Source organism: Carassius auratus, chromosome 32 (assembly GCF_003368295.1).
Source record: "Carassius auratus strain Wakin chromosome 32, ASM336829v1, whole genome shotgun sequence".
Classification (NCBI taxonomy): domain Eukaryota; kingdom Metazoa; phylum Chordata; class Actinopteri; order Cypriniformes; family Cyprinidae; genus Carassius; species Carassius auratus.
The window spans coordinates 12,888,361-12,906,759 of NC_039274.1; the positions used below are offsets into that span (position 1 = coordinate 12,888,361).

The following is an 18,399-nucleotide window of genomic DNA, read 5'->3' on the forward strand; positions in this document are numbered from 1 at the left end:
AAGTCCCCACCCAAACTATCAGCCGGGTCAGAGGGTATGGTTATCGACTCGAGATCTACGGTTACGGCTACCCTGCAAAAAGCTCAGTCCACGGTATGTAGGCCCATTTCGGATAATAAAGCAAATTAATCCAGTAACATACAGGTTAGAGCTCCCAGCTCATTATCGCATTTCTCCTTCATTTCATGTATCTCTGTTAAAACCCGCTCATCCTGCTTCCGGTCCTGCCTCCGAGGAGAGGGAGCCCCCCCCCCCCCACCACTGGATGTTGATGGAGCTCCGGCTTACCTGGTCAAGGATATCATAGATTCCAGACGTCGGGGGGGGGGGGCAGGCTACAATACCTAGTGGACTGGGAGGGCTACGGCCCAGAAGAAAGATCTTGGGTGGCCACCAAGGACATATTAGACCCATCATTGACCCGGGATTTCCATCATGCACATCCGGATCGTCCAGCACCTCGACCAAGGGGACGTCCACGAAGAACACCTGGAGGTGTTCCTAGGGGGGAGGAATCTGTAACATCAACCATCCATTCATCCAGCCGCCAGAGGGCGCCATCTCCTCATTACTGACTGTGCTCTTCTTCTTCCTCCACTTCCTGTAGCTTCCTGTTTAAATCCAGCTCAGTTGTACAACAGATTGCGAAGTATTGCCAGCTAACCCCTGTCTCTACCAAGCGTTTTCTCATTGCCACATTGATGTTCTTTGCCTTTTCTTGACATTGTTTGTTGGATTACGATTTGGATTTGTTTGCTGTACGGACTGCTTGCTGTGATATTGACCTTGCTTGTTATTTGACCACGATTATCTGCCTTATCCTTGTGTGTGGTTTTCTCCACAATAAACATCTCCGCAAATGGATTCAAATACTCAACCGAGTCAGTCATCCTTACACTGCCAGGCCTTCTTTTCCCTCTGTTATTAAATTTATATATAACATTTTCATAGGTTTGCCCATTTGGCTTAAGCCTATTAGTGGCAAAACCCAAAAAAAGGAAAATTTGGAATTTGGATTTTCCTCAATACTTAGGTTAGTTAGTGTTATCCCTGCTAACACGGTAAAACCAACATCTGGGTGTATCGACTCAACAGCGCTACCACCCTGTCATCTTTCCTAAACATTGGGAGCAAAAACTTTCTTCTCTTTCTCTCTCAACTATCCTCTTCTGATTTGACTACCGTTGCCATTTTGGGTTGTACCTGTGAGAATCATAAAAGCAGAGAACTATAGAAACATTGAATCAAAATTTTGTAAAATTGAACACTTCATTTCAAAATTGTCTGACTCTCACCGTACCTTCCCTGCTCACCCTGGGAGCCCTACCCAGCCAAGGCTAACGTAGGTCAACAAGAGAACCGATAGGCGTCCGCCAAATATTGAACCCGCAGCTAGAAACGCTCTGATTTATGTTTGGTTGTCAATCCTACTTGCTGAGAAACCAATACGGTCATTGCTATTGTTCTCTTTCGCACTGAGGAATTTTAATATCAATTAGTCCTGGTTTTTAGAAATTCCCATTTCAAAAGCCCTGTCTAGAAGCATCCTTCTAAAACAAACAAATTATTATTATTATTTTTTTATTTTTTTTATTTGTCCTCATTCTGTACCCAGAAAAGGGCATTTTGTGTTGTCTTCCTCACTTTCATCTTACCATTGGCTCTTATCTTTCTTTACAAGAAAAAGAAAACCCTTTCTTTTATAGGCAAAGTGGAAGCTGACAAAAGTATTTTGTTCCTTGCTCTGTTTTTTCCCTCTTCTTTTATCTCTCTGTTCTCTAGCTGTTCTATCTTTGTGTGCTCATTTATTTTCCCCACAGAAATTACAAATTAGAAGCACACCCACCAGAGATTCACAGTCACTGAGAACTACACTCACCTGCCCATTACACACTCCACATCAACCAACACGTGACATTGCACCTTTACACCTCTGTTGTCTTTGTTTTGTTTTCTCCTCTTCAAGTTCTGTGTCAGTCTAGGTTCTAGATCTCCCTAAAAGCGGCAAAACATGTCTCGCACAACAGACCCTGTTGGCCACTGGGAGGACCTCGAGACTTGGCTAAGTGTCACAACAGACAGCCTCCTACCTAAGGCTGCCGAAACAATGAAACATCAGACACAGGACCAGCTGGATGACCACATAACAAGCCTCATGAGACAAGACCCAAGTCAAAGCTACAGTCACAAAGAACTAGCCAAGATCACTGGCTCCTTAAGCCACACACTCATCGCCACCCTCAAGCTGAGCGACAGGCATGCCGCCCATCTCCAGCAGGAGCTAACACGCGCACAACGACGCATCACGCAGCTAGAACTGGAGGCTCAGGAACAACGGGAAGAACCAGATGAAGTGGAATAAGGCACAGAGGAGGAGATCACCAGGCTAAAAGAGACACTAGTAGCTACTACAAAAGAAATGGAACAAGTCAAGGAAGACTACGCTGATCTCTCCAACAAGCTACAGTATGCGGAACAGCTCCTGGAAAAGGCCAAGGCCGACTTCAGAGACAAGAACGGCAGAATTAAAGCCCTTAAAACTCACCTGGATGAGTCAAGAAAGGAGATCAGCCACCTAACACGACAGCTGGACTACATCAAAGAGGAGTCAGTCAGCTTCAGAGAGGAACTCAGACATGCCTACGCGCTGCGTTCTGAACCTCCAAGGACACAATGGGCACCAGTCTCACCCCTGCCAAGCAGGCCCGGGTCCCCTGTTCCTGGACTGACACGTGATAAAAAGGGGGAGGGGGCAGTGCCGAAACACTCACCAGCTCCCTCTGAAGAACTTCACGTAACGTCAAAGCAGAAAGAAATGGCTCCAGCCAGCCATAGATCATCACGTGGCTTGGACCTCAAGGACCTCGACAAACTCGCCAGGAACATTGGCAAGTTTACCCCAAATGGGCTGTCAGGGGATCAAAGGATATCTGCAAGATGTCGACTTTCATCTGGAAATGAGACCCAGCATCACCGACAAAGATAGACTTTATTTAATCCGAGCAACATCCAGCTCAGAGGTTCGCAGTTTCCTGGACCGCCAGCCGGCCCACATAAAGACTGATTACCAGCTGCTCCGAGAAGCCCTCATCAAAGAATTTGCTGACCCTGAGTCGGAACAAGGACTAGTGGCTGCCCTGGAGATGAAACAAGGTCGCCAGGAGCCATCCCAATTGTTCTACGGCCGACTCAGACAAGCCTACTTCGGGACTCGCAATGAACAGAATATGGAGGAGGATGAAAATTTTAAAACCCTCTTCCTGAGGAATCTTCATCCCGGGGTAAGCCAACATCTTGGCGTCCTTGCATGTCCACGCACAATGAGTGCTCAACAACTGCGAGACTTGGCACATAAGGCCTATGCTAAACAGAAGATGACTTCAGAAAAGAGCAACAAAACCATGGCAGTTCTCGACTTCAACACTCAGAGTCAAGGGCTGGCCCTAGAGGGCACCCAACGTCAAGATCATGCCAAGGCAACACCCAGAGAGTGGAATGCATCCTCGTCCAACAGAGAACGGGACTCCCACACCGGTACACAACCTAAACAAAGGAACAACCACTGGGGTGGACCGCATGGGCGACAACGCTCACCTGGACGTCACTGGGAAAACTCATGGGACCAAACAAGACCTCATGAGAGACATAGGGAAAGATCGTGGAACCAGCCAAGCTCATTTGGAAACTCAAGAGATAAAAACTCATGGGAATTCAACAAAAACTCCAAGGGAAAACGACAAACACACCCTGGAGCAACCAGCCCAAGGAATCGACGAAAAAACTCACAAAGATCCCTAGCTGACCGAGCTCAACCTGAATCCACACAAGAACAAAAGACTTCACCGTGCTTTGACTCCCAAGAGCTGATGAAGATGATGATGGAAGAGTTCTTCCATCGAAAGGAGGAAGACAGAAAGTGGGAAAAGAAAGAGAAACCAGATACAGCCTGACTAGCAGCCGGACGAGAAGACAGCGACCACCTGACTCAACAAACCACAGAGAACAGCACTCCTTCACCTCACTCTCAAAGAACTATAACTACCCTAACTTCAGATGGACAAGCAATCGTACCTGAAAACCCAGCCACAGAGTTAGTCCCTAACTCAACACCTGATGCTCCAGATCATAGCAGAGCTCAACAAACCCCTGCTGACGAAACCTCTCAAGTCCCTGAAAGTGCTGTCTTGGTCGTCTGCCACTCCTCCGAAGAGCACCCAATCAGTCCTGACATCTTACCTGTTTCCTCCCAAACTCCAGTCCCTCAACTCCTAGGCGACCTCATTGAGAAAGGTATAGCAAGAAAGTTTTACCTCTCCATCATCATCGAACGCCACATCAAAGTCGAAGCCCTTCTCGACACGGGAGCCGACATCGCTCTAATGTCGTCAGAACTCCTTGAAGAAGTCCAAGAAAGAACAAAGAGGTCTAGTAGCACCCTCAAACTTCAAAGGTGTGAACTGAACCTCCAGGCATATTCCCACACAGGCCTAAAACTAAAACATGTGGCCCCAATTAACCTAACTGTGGGAGCAATGAATCTCGTCCACCCAGTGTACGTTTCACCACTCAACACCTATCCACTCCTCATCGGGAAAGACCTGCTTAATCGCTTTGAACCTTTGATAGACTTCAAGCACCTGAAGATCTGGACTCAAGTCCGCAAGCCTCTGCCCTTCCAGTCGGTAAACCCCAACGAGTCACAGTGTCAAGCCACGGACACTGCCCCCCATTCACTGACTGACGATGCAAACTCAAAACCAAGAGCAAGCTCAACTCCGAGTAGTAAGAACCAAAACCCTTTCCTCTGCTCATTGCAAGCATCTGACTCAGACTCAGGTTCTCTTCAAATCATGACTGCCATAAACATCCAAGACACACCAGTGTCTGATGCAGCACTAGCCCTGTGGTCTGAAAACTCAGCCATCAGCCTAAAGCTTTTCAAAACATTAAAGCAGAGACATCAGAGCCTACCACATGTCTCAAAGCACAGCCGCTTCCCTCTCAGTCCATGGTCAACAACCATGGCTACCTCAAAGATTGTCTGCGCTGTAGACCTACGCTGGAACAACAGACTCTTGAGTCACTACTTCCTCGTTGTCCCCAACCTACATCATGACATCTACATTGGAGCAGACATCATGGTTCGTCTCAATGCCTACATTGACACAGTGAATGACGTCATATGGGCTCCCCCATCACAGCAACGGACCACTTCAGTCAATCTCAAGAACCTTCGATCTGGCCAAACAATCCCAGATGCGTGCGCAATGATCAGTGAGCAAGAGGTCACAATACCTGCCTACAGCAAGAGTGTCAGCATACGCCTCAACATGCGACCTGGCCAAACTCTCAACAGTAAGCTAGGTTTCTTCCAACCTTCCAGGACCTACCTAAGACTAGGACTGACCTTGGAGGCCACTCCTCTCATGGAAGTATCATCTCATGCCATGTATGTGTTGATCAACAACTGTACGGCCAAGGACATCAACATTCCCAAAGCCAGTCTCCTGGGATGGCTCATCAACCAAGCGTTCCATGACTTTGAGCTAGCAGTACCTATCATTGGTCCCATACCAGCCGAACTAATGTCGGATGAATGCGACGACACTGTAACATTCACAAAGCCCCACGAAGTCATTGCCATCACTTGTGTTCTGCCAGTGTCCAAAGAAAGCATCTGTCGATCAGAACTAACAGACGACACTCATCTTCCTGTCTATGCTGTCTCAACGCAGTCTGCGACAGAATCAACTGAACGGGTGATCACTGAGGCCCAGAGTACCTCAAATGATTCTACAGAGGAACCCTACACCGGGTTCAATGCGCAAGTCCAACAAATCCTTAGTGAGGCGGATGCCCTCCACAGTGAAATGGATCGCCAAGGACTTCGAGAGGTTCTATGCAAATACAAGGACTCCTTCGCAAAGGATTCCCTGGACTGTGGCTTGACCGATATCCACATGGTGCGCATCCCAACACATCCAAATGCACCACCCACATTTGTGCGGCAGTACAAAATTCCGATAGCGTCCTACGAATCGGTCCAGGAGATCATTGACTCCATGTTGGAAAAGGGGGTTATCCGGCCTTGTAACAGCACCTACTCTGCTCCAATATGACCAGTCCTAAAGCCCAACGGCAAATGGCGGCCCACCATAGACTATCGCAAGTTGAACCAACAAGTTCCCTTATCGCGATGGCCCATGACTCAGTTGGACCAAGAGATTCCCAAAATTAAAGGCTCAACGATCCTGTCCACACTGGACGTTGCTTCCGGATTTTGGACAATCCCTGTCCACCCTGATGACCAACACAAACTGGCATTCACTTTTGGCAATCGACAGTACACCTTCACACGGTGCCCTTTCGGCTATGCCAACTCACCAGCTGAATTTAACATCTTCCTAAACAAAGCATGCCCTGATGCCAGAGCCAGAGGTAACCTTGTTTACGTGGATGATGTCCTTATGAAGTGCTCAAATGTGGCAGACCACCTCAAAGAAATTGACCACGTCCTGAACCAGCTGACAACAGCAGGAGCAAAAATTGTCCTACACAAAGGACAGTGGTGCAAAACTAAGGTAAATTATGTTGGCTTGCTCATCGGACGTGATGGCATCGAACCACAGTCCAGCCGTACACAAGCTATCCAAAACATAAAGACACCCACTAACATCTCTGAGCTACGAAGCTTTCTTGGAGTGTGCAATTACTCACGACAATTCATCGAGAACTACGCTGACATCGCAAGACCACTAACTTCCCTCCTGAAAAAGGATGAACCCTTTGCTTGGTTGGAAGCTCAGGACACAGCTATGAGCAAGCTCAAAGAACGCCTATGCTCTGCACCTTGCCTGGCCTACCCCGACCCAGAAAAGGAATTCTATCTGGAATCTGGATTCTCCAATGATTGCCTCAGTGCAGGCCTCTACCAGCTCCATGACAAAGACAAACGAGTGGTCGCTTATGCCAGCAAAACATTGCTTCCCCCAGAATGCAAATACTCAGACTGTGAAAAAGCGTTGCTTTGCACTGTATGGGCCATTCAGCGTTTCTCCAACTACATTGGAGCGCAAAAGGTCATCAAAGAAACGTGTCACCAGCCAGTGACCTTCCTTAACAGCCAACGAATCAGGGATGGCGTGGTAACCAACGCAAGCATAGCTACATGGCTAATGACGCTCCAAGGACGGGACGTCGAGGCAAGATATGCCCAAAACCACAAGTCATCTCTGGGCAATGGGCTAGCAGCCTGCCAAAACTGTTCAATGGACATGCCGCACAATTCAATGGAAACCAAAGAACTGTCACAACCACAGGTGACAAACTATAGGTACTACGAGGAGAATGTGTGTGAAGGCATGCCCACAGCATATGTCGATGGCTGTTCTTACAATCAACAGGGCAACTTGAAGGCTGGAGCTGGTGTGGTCTGGCTCAACAACGACCCTTGCCCACCACAACAATTCAGACTGGGCCCTCAATCATCACAATATGCTGAAATAGCAGCCATCCTCATCACACTACAACTTGCTGCATCCCACAACATCAGAGAACTCCTCATCTGTACCGACTCCAACTATGCCCGTCTAAGCTTCACATGCCATCTATCTGGATGGAAACAGAATGGATTCAAGACAACTAACAACAAGCCAGTCAAACATCAGGAACTCTTCCATGCATGCGATACCATTGTCACCGACCATGACATGATCGTTTATTGGAAAAAGGTCAGAGGTCACTCACGTCAACCAGGACAAGACAAAGATCTCAATGACCAAACTGATGCCCTCGCCAAAGCAGGTGCATTACATGGAGAGTCCTGGACATTTTCTAACCTCCCACCCACCCCATCAGTGGCGGCCATAACCCGCCACCAGCACGCCACTGGTGCGCAAACCCCCACCTCCTCCCAAATTGAACTCTCACCTCAATTCACTTCTGATGATCTCCTCACCCTTCAAGCATTGGATCCAATCCTACAAACCATTGCCACTCACATTTCTGACCCACTAACTCATCCCTTTTCCTCCTCCGACCTATCCAATTCATCCGATCTCCGCCAACTTCACTCGATCAAGCACATGTTGCATCTCAAAGATGGCGTTCTCACATATGTCCCTGAGCCCCTAACTTCGCCAAAGCTCGTAGTTCCTCAAGGCCAAAGGGGGATGATGCTGGCACACGCCCACGATGCACCATGCACTGGACACCACGGTGCCAAGGCCACCTACGAAACGCTCAAGCAAGTGGCGTACTGGCCTAGCATGCAGCAAGACGTGGCGGAATATGTTAAAGGATGCCTGGTGTGTTGCCAGTTCCAACCGGCAAATCCAAACCACCGAGCGCCACTACAACGGAAGGGAATGACGTACCCATGGTCAGACCTCCAAATAGATTGGGTAGGACCCCTACCACGGTCAACACGAGGTAACAAATATTTCCTCACTGTGGTTTGCGAATTCACAAAGTGGGTAGAGTGTCTCCCAGCTCCTAACCACACAGCAGAAACAACAGCCTGCCTGTTAATGAACCACATCTTCTCAAGATTTGGACTGCCTTTAAGAGTCAACTCCGACCAAGGAACCCACTTCACCGCCGAAGTTATGCAGGAAGTATGGAAACTCCTGGGCATACAGGCCAGGCTTCATATAAGCCATCACCCAATTTCCTCAGGTCAGGTCGAACGAGTCAACAGGACGGTGGCAAGCATGTTGAAGAAGTATGTGTCCGCCAATCAAAAGGATTGGGATGTCAAGCTTCCTCTTGTACTGATGGCCATCAGGGCCACCCCTCATCGGTCTACTGGAGTACCCCCATTCGAAATGATGACGGGACGGCAAATGACACTACCGTTACACCTGCTGTACCAACCTGGTGACATGAACCTCATCACCGCCTACACCACTCACCAGTACCTGGAAGAGTTGCATCAGCACCTGAGAGCGACTTTCACCTTCGCACAACAAAACCTCCAAAGAAGCGCGGAAGGTCGAAAAGCCTACTATGACCAAAAGGCCTCTCACCAGGAACTCTGTGTCGGAGACCGAGTGTGGTACTACAGGTTTGCCCAACCAAGGCACAATGCTCCTCATCACCTGTCAAAGAAATTCCTACCTCACTGGACAGGACCCCACAAGATTGTACACAAGCTCTCACCTGTTGCCTATCGGATCAAAATCAGAGAAGGGCGCAGTGAGCCAGTCCTTCGATGGGTCCATCGAAACCAGATAAAGAGGCACCAGGGCTCCAACCGACAGGAAAAGGGGGAGATCAAACCAACTGACATAGACTAACAATCTATACCCCCTATACAACATACTCTATACCCCCTAGTTATAACTATCCTTTTAAAGAAACATATAGTTTCATTTTACACAAAACCTACACACTCTTCCGCAGCACTGCTAGAACCAACTCCTAGTGGAGAGGAGTCGCTCCACACATGTGACACTCTGTGTACATTCTTAACCTAACTCAATGTCCTTGTGTCCCTCTTTGGTGTATTTTTATTATTTTTTTTTATTTTTCTCCTTCTCTGTGTGTTTCTCCCTTTCTTCCCTTACTATAACTTCCTTTCCTTTTCAGTTCCCTTCAGGAAATCCCTTAGATGATCCAGATCTAGAGATAACAGGATTGACTCCTTTCACCAAATTTTTATTTTACTAAATCATTTTGAAAATTTGTCCACATCTAAATTAAGGCAACCCAAACCAAAATTGTCAGAAAACGATGGCTTGTCAACACCTCAGTGTGTACAGCTACCGTCATCTACGATCTATTATCTCGCCTAACCTAAACTTTATGGATAAATGTCCCTAAGGGCTCGATCCACTATATCAATGATCTAGCATTGTATTACCTCAACGATGAGTATTAGGCTGAACTTGAAATCTCAATGTTCTTCAAACCGCATTCCTTCATCCTTGATCCATAATTGGGAGAAAAGATAAGGTAGGAAGGAACACAACTGATTGATTTGACTCCCGCGGATACAGCCTTAGTAGCTATAGCTCGCTTTCCGCCCAATGGTGAGCCAATCGTTCGGTCTTTGTCCATTGCTGACACAGTGCTTCGTATCTCTACTATCGTAGGATGTATTGTGACCTTGATACTAGCCTTCCTCCTGCACAAGCGAGTGAACGCCGTACAAGAGTCTCTCAGTAAACGCACGTATGGCGTCCTAAGAATTTTTTTTTTCTTCATGTTAAAACTGACCAGGAACCCGTATTGAAGAACCCAACCAACCTGATTGAGATTTACACCCATTACGCTTCGTCGAACCACTGACAGTTAGATTGATTGAAAACCCAATTATAACTAATCCTAAACAATGCACCCCTATGTCACTTGAAGTGTTCTTAACCCATCAATCCCAAGTTACCTAAGTCCAGCACCATAATTCAGCAAGTCATGGAGATGTTGTTTGTGTCTTGTGCGTGTGTGTGCGTGTGTGTGCCTGTTCTCTCTGTCTCTTGTTCTAGTGCCCGTCGATGTTCGCACCAGGAACATCACCGCGCAAAAGGGGGACTGTAGGACCTCGGTGAACAGTCACGCCACGAACTGCAGAATCGGCTGCTTCGGCCAAAGTAATTATAAGAGCCTACTTCCTCCCATCTGCGATCTGAACACAGTTAATGATTAGCTGAGGTAAACAATGCTCAAGATTGTCTGGACCCCTTTTTTGTCAGGGAAACAAATGGCTAAAGGACATTGGGACATTAAGCGAATTGATAACGTGATCATACAACAGAGGAAAGGTCTGTTGCAAAATGCCCCCGCTCATGAGGAAACTAATGGTACATTGACATCCTGAGTCCCTAAAAAGGAGCTGATGTAATTAACTCTTTTTACTAGATACAAGGACCCTGTGTATCACAGCATCACATGATCCCAATGTATGGAAACGCACCAGGAATTGTTAATAATTAGTGGACCTCAATACAAAGAACCAATACAGGATCATCCCATGACTTTGATTCCTGCTTGCTTGAGAATCTTTCTACGAACTGAACTTTCCAACAAACTATCTCAAAAGGACAACCGTTAAGAAATCTGAAGGTTTAACTATAGTCACAAATAATGTTTTATGCCTTTTATATATGTTTGATGTGCTCAAGGTAATCAGTGCAACTTTCACCAATGTTTTATGTATGGTTTTTATAACTTTAACAGATAGTGCTATTAAATGTGTGTAAGATATGGAAAGTTTAGTATTGAATGAAAGCTCACGTTATTTATCTAAACTTGGAGCAAATGAAATTTCCAGATTCTGTATAGTGTGCATATTATGACACTTTATAAGGTATTAACCCAAAGATCCATCCCACATGACAATGCAACAGCATCCCATTGGGAGATTGCACCGTGGGATGGACCAAATCTGCTTTGATAAAACCCCAATGCTCCAGTCTAGTCTCTAGTCTAGTCTCCAAGCGCGTCATCTCTTGTCGAAGGTGGTGTCGTGTGTCGTGTCGCTTAAATGCGGTGCGCTGCGCTACGCTGCTCTTCCATCTAGGCCATGGTTTGAACTACCAACACGCTGCTAGCGTTCTTGCCATCCAGAACTCAAAACCACTCCGTTGAAACTTTGTGACAGCGAAACCATGCTTGCTTGCTTGCGCCTTTTCAACCCAGGCTCCTAGCCATCAGCGTGCTTGCAAGTCATAAAGAGCTTCAACTTTCCGTGACAGAATCTTCAAAGCTCATGCCGCACAAACGAGAGGACTCGGAAGAAACTTTGTCCACCGTCAAGGCAAGGGCTGTTGAATCTCTCAAAATCGCCGGGCAGTCAACCAACCAATCAAGGCAAAGGGCATCCCCAGACGTCATCTACGCAACCGCGAATCCCAGCTGGGATTCCCCTTTCAGCTCAACGCGAGCCAAGGAGACGAAACGACACCGCGGCCAGCAGCACAACCACAAGTAAAGGGCAAACAAACCTCTATCTATTGCTGAAATGGTGCAAGGTCGTTAATAAGTTGTAAAGATAAACTAGGGCTCTGCTTTTATTGATTCTTGATACGCCTGTGAATTTGGTAGAGATTTTCTCATTAACTCACCTCATAAATCCGTTGCAACTGTGTGTGTATGTGTATGTATGTTTGTGTGTGTGTGTTCATTTAGTTTAGATCCATATAATCTATAGAATAGCTCAATAAATTATTGTTTCATTTATAAAGAAGTATTGTCTTGTGTGGTGTATTTTAAGATTAAACTTTGCCCAGATCCTGTGCTACCTAGCCTGTAGCGTATAAATTTTCTTTCTGTTTGTATTATCTTGTTCATGAAGTAAACTCAAACAGATTTTAAGGATATACTGAATTTTAAGTTCGCTGGACGAACCGTTGATGAAGTATAAACTAAATCAAATTGGACTCAGTTCAAGGAAAGCAATTCGAATCTTTAGATTTGATTCTTCTCAGAATAAATGAGCTAATATTTCCTTACACTGTTCATCCAAAGAAGCATCAACATTCAGTCCTTTCTTCAAAAACTTTGCTTGCTTCTTGTTCTTCTTTTCCAAGTACCAAGCAGATATGGTTCTGCTGTTGCAGCCAGTCTCTGTCATTTTTGCAGAGGATCTGTGTCTCAGGCTCTCAGCAGCAGGGATATATTTAACTCTGTGTGTGCGTGTGAGTATCTGTGTTTGTGTGTGTGTGTGTGTGTGTGTGTGTGTGCGCTGCTGAAGGGATGGGTCCTGCCCTCCTCTCTCTTCCTCTCTCTCTAGCTGACAACTCAAAATAAAACAAAGAAAGATAAAGAGAACAAAGTTAAATCCTAAATATTCCTATAATTCCCTTTTTTCCTTTTTAGTTGAGCTGATCTGTCTCTTTCCCAAACATTGAACAGCTTTACTGTCAAAATCAGAAGGCCCACGATTCTAGCCACTATAATTCATTAAGGTACTGTACCTTTACTTTAGCGTGTTTAAACGTTTTAGGGTTCTCAAAACAGCTCTACCTTTAGCGCAGACCTGCCACTTTAAACCGCTCCTATTCTTACAACTTATAACTTTCCCACACTTTCCTAAGTGCTGCTTTTTATTAGTGGATAGAATTGTTTTAGAGTTTAACCTGCCCCTTATTGCAGACTCGCCACATTCCACTACCTTCTAATCATCTAATTGCTAAATCGCATTACGGCTTATTCTCCTGAAAATTTGACTAAATGGTCTTTTACTCTAAAAGATCCACTTTTACCCCAGCTTCATTCAAATATTTTGGAGGTCCACTGATCAGAACAACTCAATTAGTTACATCAAATTGAATTTCTTAAATTTAGCTATGTCACATAATTTAATTCAAATTTAGCTATGACACATTTATTGGCAACACAACTGGTATTTTAAAATCACACAGTTCTTTTCAGCAGTTTCAGTCACAGTCTCAACATCACATACGTCATCAGGCAGACTTAGATTTATTTTTAGGAAAAAGAAAAATGTATTACCTGATGAATCGTGATAATTGAGACAAATGTCTGAAATGGATATTCCGTTCGTTGACGCCAAATGTTGATCTAAAATCAGTCTTGTCCCCTTATAATTCAATCACAGGGCCGAATACCAGTGGCCTTGTCAAAAATCTTTATTGACATATGTATCAGGCATAGGAGAGAAACTTGTTGTCTTTGCCAGCTGTATATTCATTACTCCGTTTGTCCGTTTCTCAGTCTCTCAATTTCTCAGTTTCTCTAAGGCTTTAACAGTGACCATAGCTTATATACCACTGACCAAGTTCCTTACAAGGTACAGAAACATGTTGGTTTGTTTAAAATACAATGTATACTTCATACTAACATCAGTTGGTATATTTATACATACATACATTGGTGGAAAGAAGAAACCACCCTATGCATCTACTCATGCAGTAAACTTCATCATGCACTAAAACTTCACAATAAATATAAATATTATTAAAATAAAAATGTTTTGGTCTTCACAAGCCATTAACTTTCATTTGCAAACTGTCACCAACGTGACAGATGTGAACACATTGTACCTGTCAAAAATCACTTCCAGCCGTGATGTGCATTGTTTTCTGGATCGTCAACTAGAGACTGTCAAAGCGTACTACCAGCAACTGCTACAAACTTTGATTCTTGAATTCTCTGATCCAGACTCAGACCATGGGGTCCTTATTGCTATGGACCTCAAACAGGGCCGACTTGAAAACCCACAGATTTTCTGTAGTCAGCTACGAAAAAGCCTACTTCAAAGCATGCAATGAACCAGGTATGGAACAGGATGTCAACTTAAAAACTCTGTTCCTCCTAAACCTACATGCCAGTTGGAGTTTTCATCTCAGAGTCCCAGCGTGTCCACGTAACAGGACTACACAAGAGTTACAGAACTAAGCCTACAAAGCTTGCACCAAGCAAAAGACTATTTGTGAAAAGACTGTGAAAAACCCCAAAATTGCTGTCTCTGAGCACTGCTTGGAGTTAACCATAGAGGGCGCCCTACAACACCACAGTCACAGACATTTTTACAGAGAGTCAATACCGTTCAAAGACAGCAGAGGGCAACACAATTGTGGTGGTGCTCGTCCATTGCACCAGAGCAAGCGATTCTGGGACCGGCGACCCAAAAACAGCCAATCCCCACCGTCCAGGACACAAAGCCCCGACAGCCGGCAGTGGAACCACTCTCGACATGACACTGGTAAGCTCAATCCTGAGCCCACATCAGAAAAACACAGTGCAGCCACATCTGAGACAGCAGAGATCCTGAGGGTGCTGAAAGAGCATCTTTACATGAAAACTTACAAGGAAGATGAGCCAAACACCTAGAACACTGCCCGTCATCCACAGACCACAGAGCTAACTGTCACAGCCCAAGGTGACAGCATCACCCAAGCTCCACAGCTGACAGCTGCACACCCTGAACGAGACAGCACAGGTCCAGCACCAGGTACCACAAACACAAGTTACCAGAAAATGCTGTTTTGACTACCTGCCTTCGCAGCGAGCTACACAAGACCGGTCCTTACCACCCATCGATCGTCACACCTGCCCTGATGCCAGCATTCCTGGGCAGCCTTGTCAAAAAGTGGGTTGGCCGAAAAGGAGTCAGCATGGAAGAAATGATCGACACATGATTAAACCTGACGGTAATCTCATCTCACCTTTTCAAAAGACTCCAATTTGAAGCTAAGAGACAAGATCGAACTCTTACACCTCAAACTTATGAACTGAATGTACAGGTGTACAGACAGAATGACATCCGGTTTGAACAGGTTATTTCCATTCACCTGACAATCGTTCTGATGGGTCTAGTACATTCCATTTATGTCTCACCAATGAACACTCATACATTTCTCATCGGCAAAGACCTGCTAGAACACTTTGACCGTTTTCTGAACTTCAAACAGCTAAAAGACTTTGCTCAAGTGCGAGAACCTCTTTCCCTCCATCCACACAGGTTGCTAGAGCCAGACTGTCAGGTCACAGAGGTCACGGGAACTCCCACAGAGCCAGACGGTCAGGTCACAGAGGTCACGGGAACCCCAGCAGCCAGCCATGAGTACAACACCCTAACGACAAGCTCAAGTTCAAGCCTCTGTACCTTAGTCAACAAACAGGGTATGGTGGTACCAGCTTACACCAAAGGGGTCGCTGTTCGGCTCAACCTGCAATGTGGTCAAACCGTAAACCACACGCTGGGTTTCTTCCAATCCTCACCTGAATGTGTGGAACTCGGACTCACACTTGAAGCCGCACCCCTCTCTGAAATGTCATCTTGTATAGTCTACATCCTGTGTGAACTAGTACTACCTGTCATTGAGCCCATGCCACCTGCACCCGAAGGGAGTACAAACAACACATTGTTCACTGCACCCTTCAAGTTTGTCGCCATCAAATCGGTCATGTCGGTGTGCAAAGACCAGGTGTGCAGAATGGATCTGACAGATGACCAACACCTCGCAGTATATACAGTCTCCCACCAGAACGTCAGTGAGACTGATGAAGCTCCTACACCTCTCAATACCAAACTGACATTAACACTTGGGGACCGTCAGTTCACCTTCAACAGGTGTCTGTTCGACTATGCCAACCCACCAGCTGAATGCAACATCTGTTTGAACAAAGCCTGTACAGACTCTAACTATGCTAGACTCAGTGTTGTGTGCCATCTTCCATGCTGTAAACAGAATGGTTTCAAAACTGCAAACAACAAGCATGTCAAACACCAACACCTGTTCCAGCAATGTGATAACATCACAAAAACATACAATGTGACCGTGTACTGGAGGAAGGTAAAAGGACACTCGAAGCTACTCAGTCTAGACAAGGACTTAAAAGATCAAACTGACACCCTTGCCAAAACTGGCACACTAAATAACATTCTGTGGTCACTCCCAACCCACCCACCCACATTCAAGGTTGAAGTGATTACACACAGCATAAAACCTTTATTAGTGAAACTGTCTACCTCAGAAACATTTACTCCGACTCCGTTGTCTACACAGGCCAAAATAGCAGACATGCGGGCTTCTGAAACCTCCATAATGACTTTGCTTTACCACCTCTCACACCCCTCCATCCACCCTGGCAACCAGTCTACAGTCACTAACAACCAGCGCCCCAGACCACTGCATGATACACATAACATGCTGCGTGCACAGAACAATAATGTGGGTTGTGCACCATCTAACAAGACAATGCCAGGGCTTGTAATGCCAGGGAGTAAAAGGGGGATAATGCCAATATATTTCCATAACGCAGCATGTGCTGCAGCACCAGAGCCACTGACAAAACACTGAAGTAAGCGTCATGCCAGCAGCAAGATGTGGCAAAACAGGAGCCAGGGCGAGCTAAACCCAGTCGCCCACCACTAAGCAAAGAGGCTGCCCTGTCCAACCAAAGACAGCCCTCATTTGTTTCTTTCTCTCCTTTCTCTCGCCGTCTCCCTATTATCTGTACCAGGATGGTTCTGTGGTTTGCAGTGCTGTGCTGTCAGCCAAAGAGAGGACCACTGAGACTCCTGATCACCGACGACAGGGCACACTACCCCAGCACTGTAACCGAACAGCTGTACAGCTATACAGGGATCCAATGGAGAGAGGACTCCCTCACTCACACTGAGGCAAATGTCAAACACATGTTCAGCCAACATGAGAAAGTGACTGTTACACAAATGGAGTTAAGTGGACACCACCACCACTCAAAACAGTTCCCGGGAGCTTTGCTCAGAGCCGCTGCTGTCGCCAGAACGTTTAACTTTGGTATGTCCAGTGTCAATGCAGCGAACCAGACTGTAAACTCCTTGAAACCTACTGTCTTCCAGAAGGACTTTACCCAGACTCAGCTGTTTACAGTGTTAACAACAGACATGCTGTGGGAGGTTAGCTCCTCCAATGACGGCCTAACCACGAGTAAAACCCCACCATACATGATACCCTTAAGCCTTGTGTTAACTGGAGTGGCTTATGCCATCACCATGCCAGCTGACCTGCTACAAATACACCTGGCCAACTCTCTGGATAGTGCCTTCCTACGGCACGTCAACCCCAAACAGAGAGAAGTGAATGTGCTCCTGAACCTACTCATCAGCGAGTCAAGCCAAGTCTACAGACCTAAAGACATTGTCAGTGTCAGGATGTGGAAAAGCAACACCCACACCAAGACACACATTCCAGATGTGGTGGCCTACCACGACAGTGACACACAGCTGTACCTGGCCCCAAACATGCACATGTGTACTTTGACCAAAGACATTCATTATCTCTGCCTTAGCAAACCCTTCCTCAGACACAACGCTGAAGGAATCTGCGGTTTGCAACCCCGGGTCAGCAATACACGCTTCCCTGCTGAAGCCAAGCCTCTTACACAAGTCACAGAAACGCAAGCAGAGGTTGTGGGCAACAGATGGCCCGTCAACACTCCTGTGCGCTCAGCTACACTGACCTACGACCAGCATGACACCGCCACCCGTCAGTACTTGACCAACCACCCAACACATTGACATTACTCCCGTCGACACAGCCCTACAAGCACTGTCTCGACAGCCCGGTCTGAACCCGTCATCTGCGGTCCGAGCCTGAACTGCTGCCGACACTGCACGGTGCATCTCCACTGTCATTGGTCACACCCTGACTCTTGGCGTGACCTTCATCCTATACAGGATACTCAACGAGATGCAAACCTCTACAACCAAACTCACGACAACTGTGGGTGGAGGTCTCCGATGGAATCCCCGGAAAGGGGGTGCCAAGTCAAAGACAACACCGAACCTCATCAAGCTGAATCCTCAGCTCCAGGAACCACCTGCCATCTTGAACCACCTGCCGTCATGATTCACCTTTCATCTGCCCATAGTGATGATTACCGTCCGATGATGTCCACACAGGGACTTCATCCGACCGAAAAGGGGGAGATGTACAGTATTGTTCAAAA

General features: G+C 46.3%; 1 protein-coding gene and 1 pseudogene across 1 annotated transcript; both read left to right on the forward strand.

Moving 5' to 3' along the window:
• Positions 1–1,750: 1,750 nt before the first annotated feature.
• On the forward strand, positions 1,751–4,712 carry LOC113051615 (uncharacterized; annotated as a pseudogene).
• Positions 4,713–6,751: 2,039 nt separating this feature from the next.
• Positions 6,752–9,296, forward strand: LOC113052382 (protein NYNRIN-like). Its single transcript, XM_026216832.1, has 2 exons — positions 6,752–6,885; positions 7,068–9,296. The coding sequence occupies exon 2, from the start codon at positions 7,176–7,178 to the stop codon at positions 9,294–9,296; it is 2,121 nt and encodes a 706-aa protein (XP_026072617.1). The 5' UTR covers positions 6,752–6,885; positions 7,068–7,175.
• Positions 9,297–18,399: the final 9,103 nt, after the last annotated feature.

Bases quoted from the DNA above. Each gene is read 5' to 3' on its own strand.
- LOC113052382 (XM_026216832.1), top strand. From the start codon at position 7,176: ATGACGCTCCAAGGACGGGACGTCGAGGCAAGATATGCCCAAAACCAC.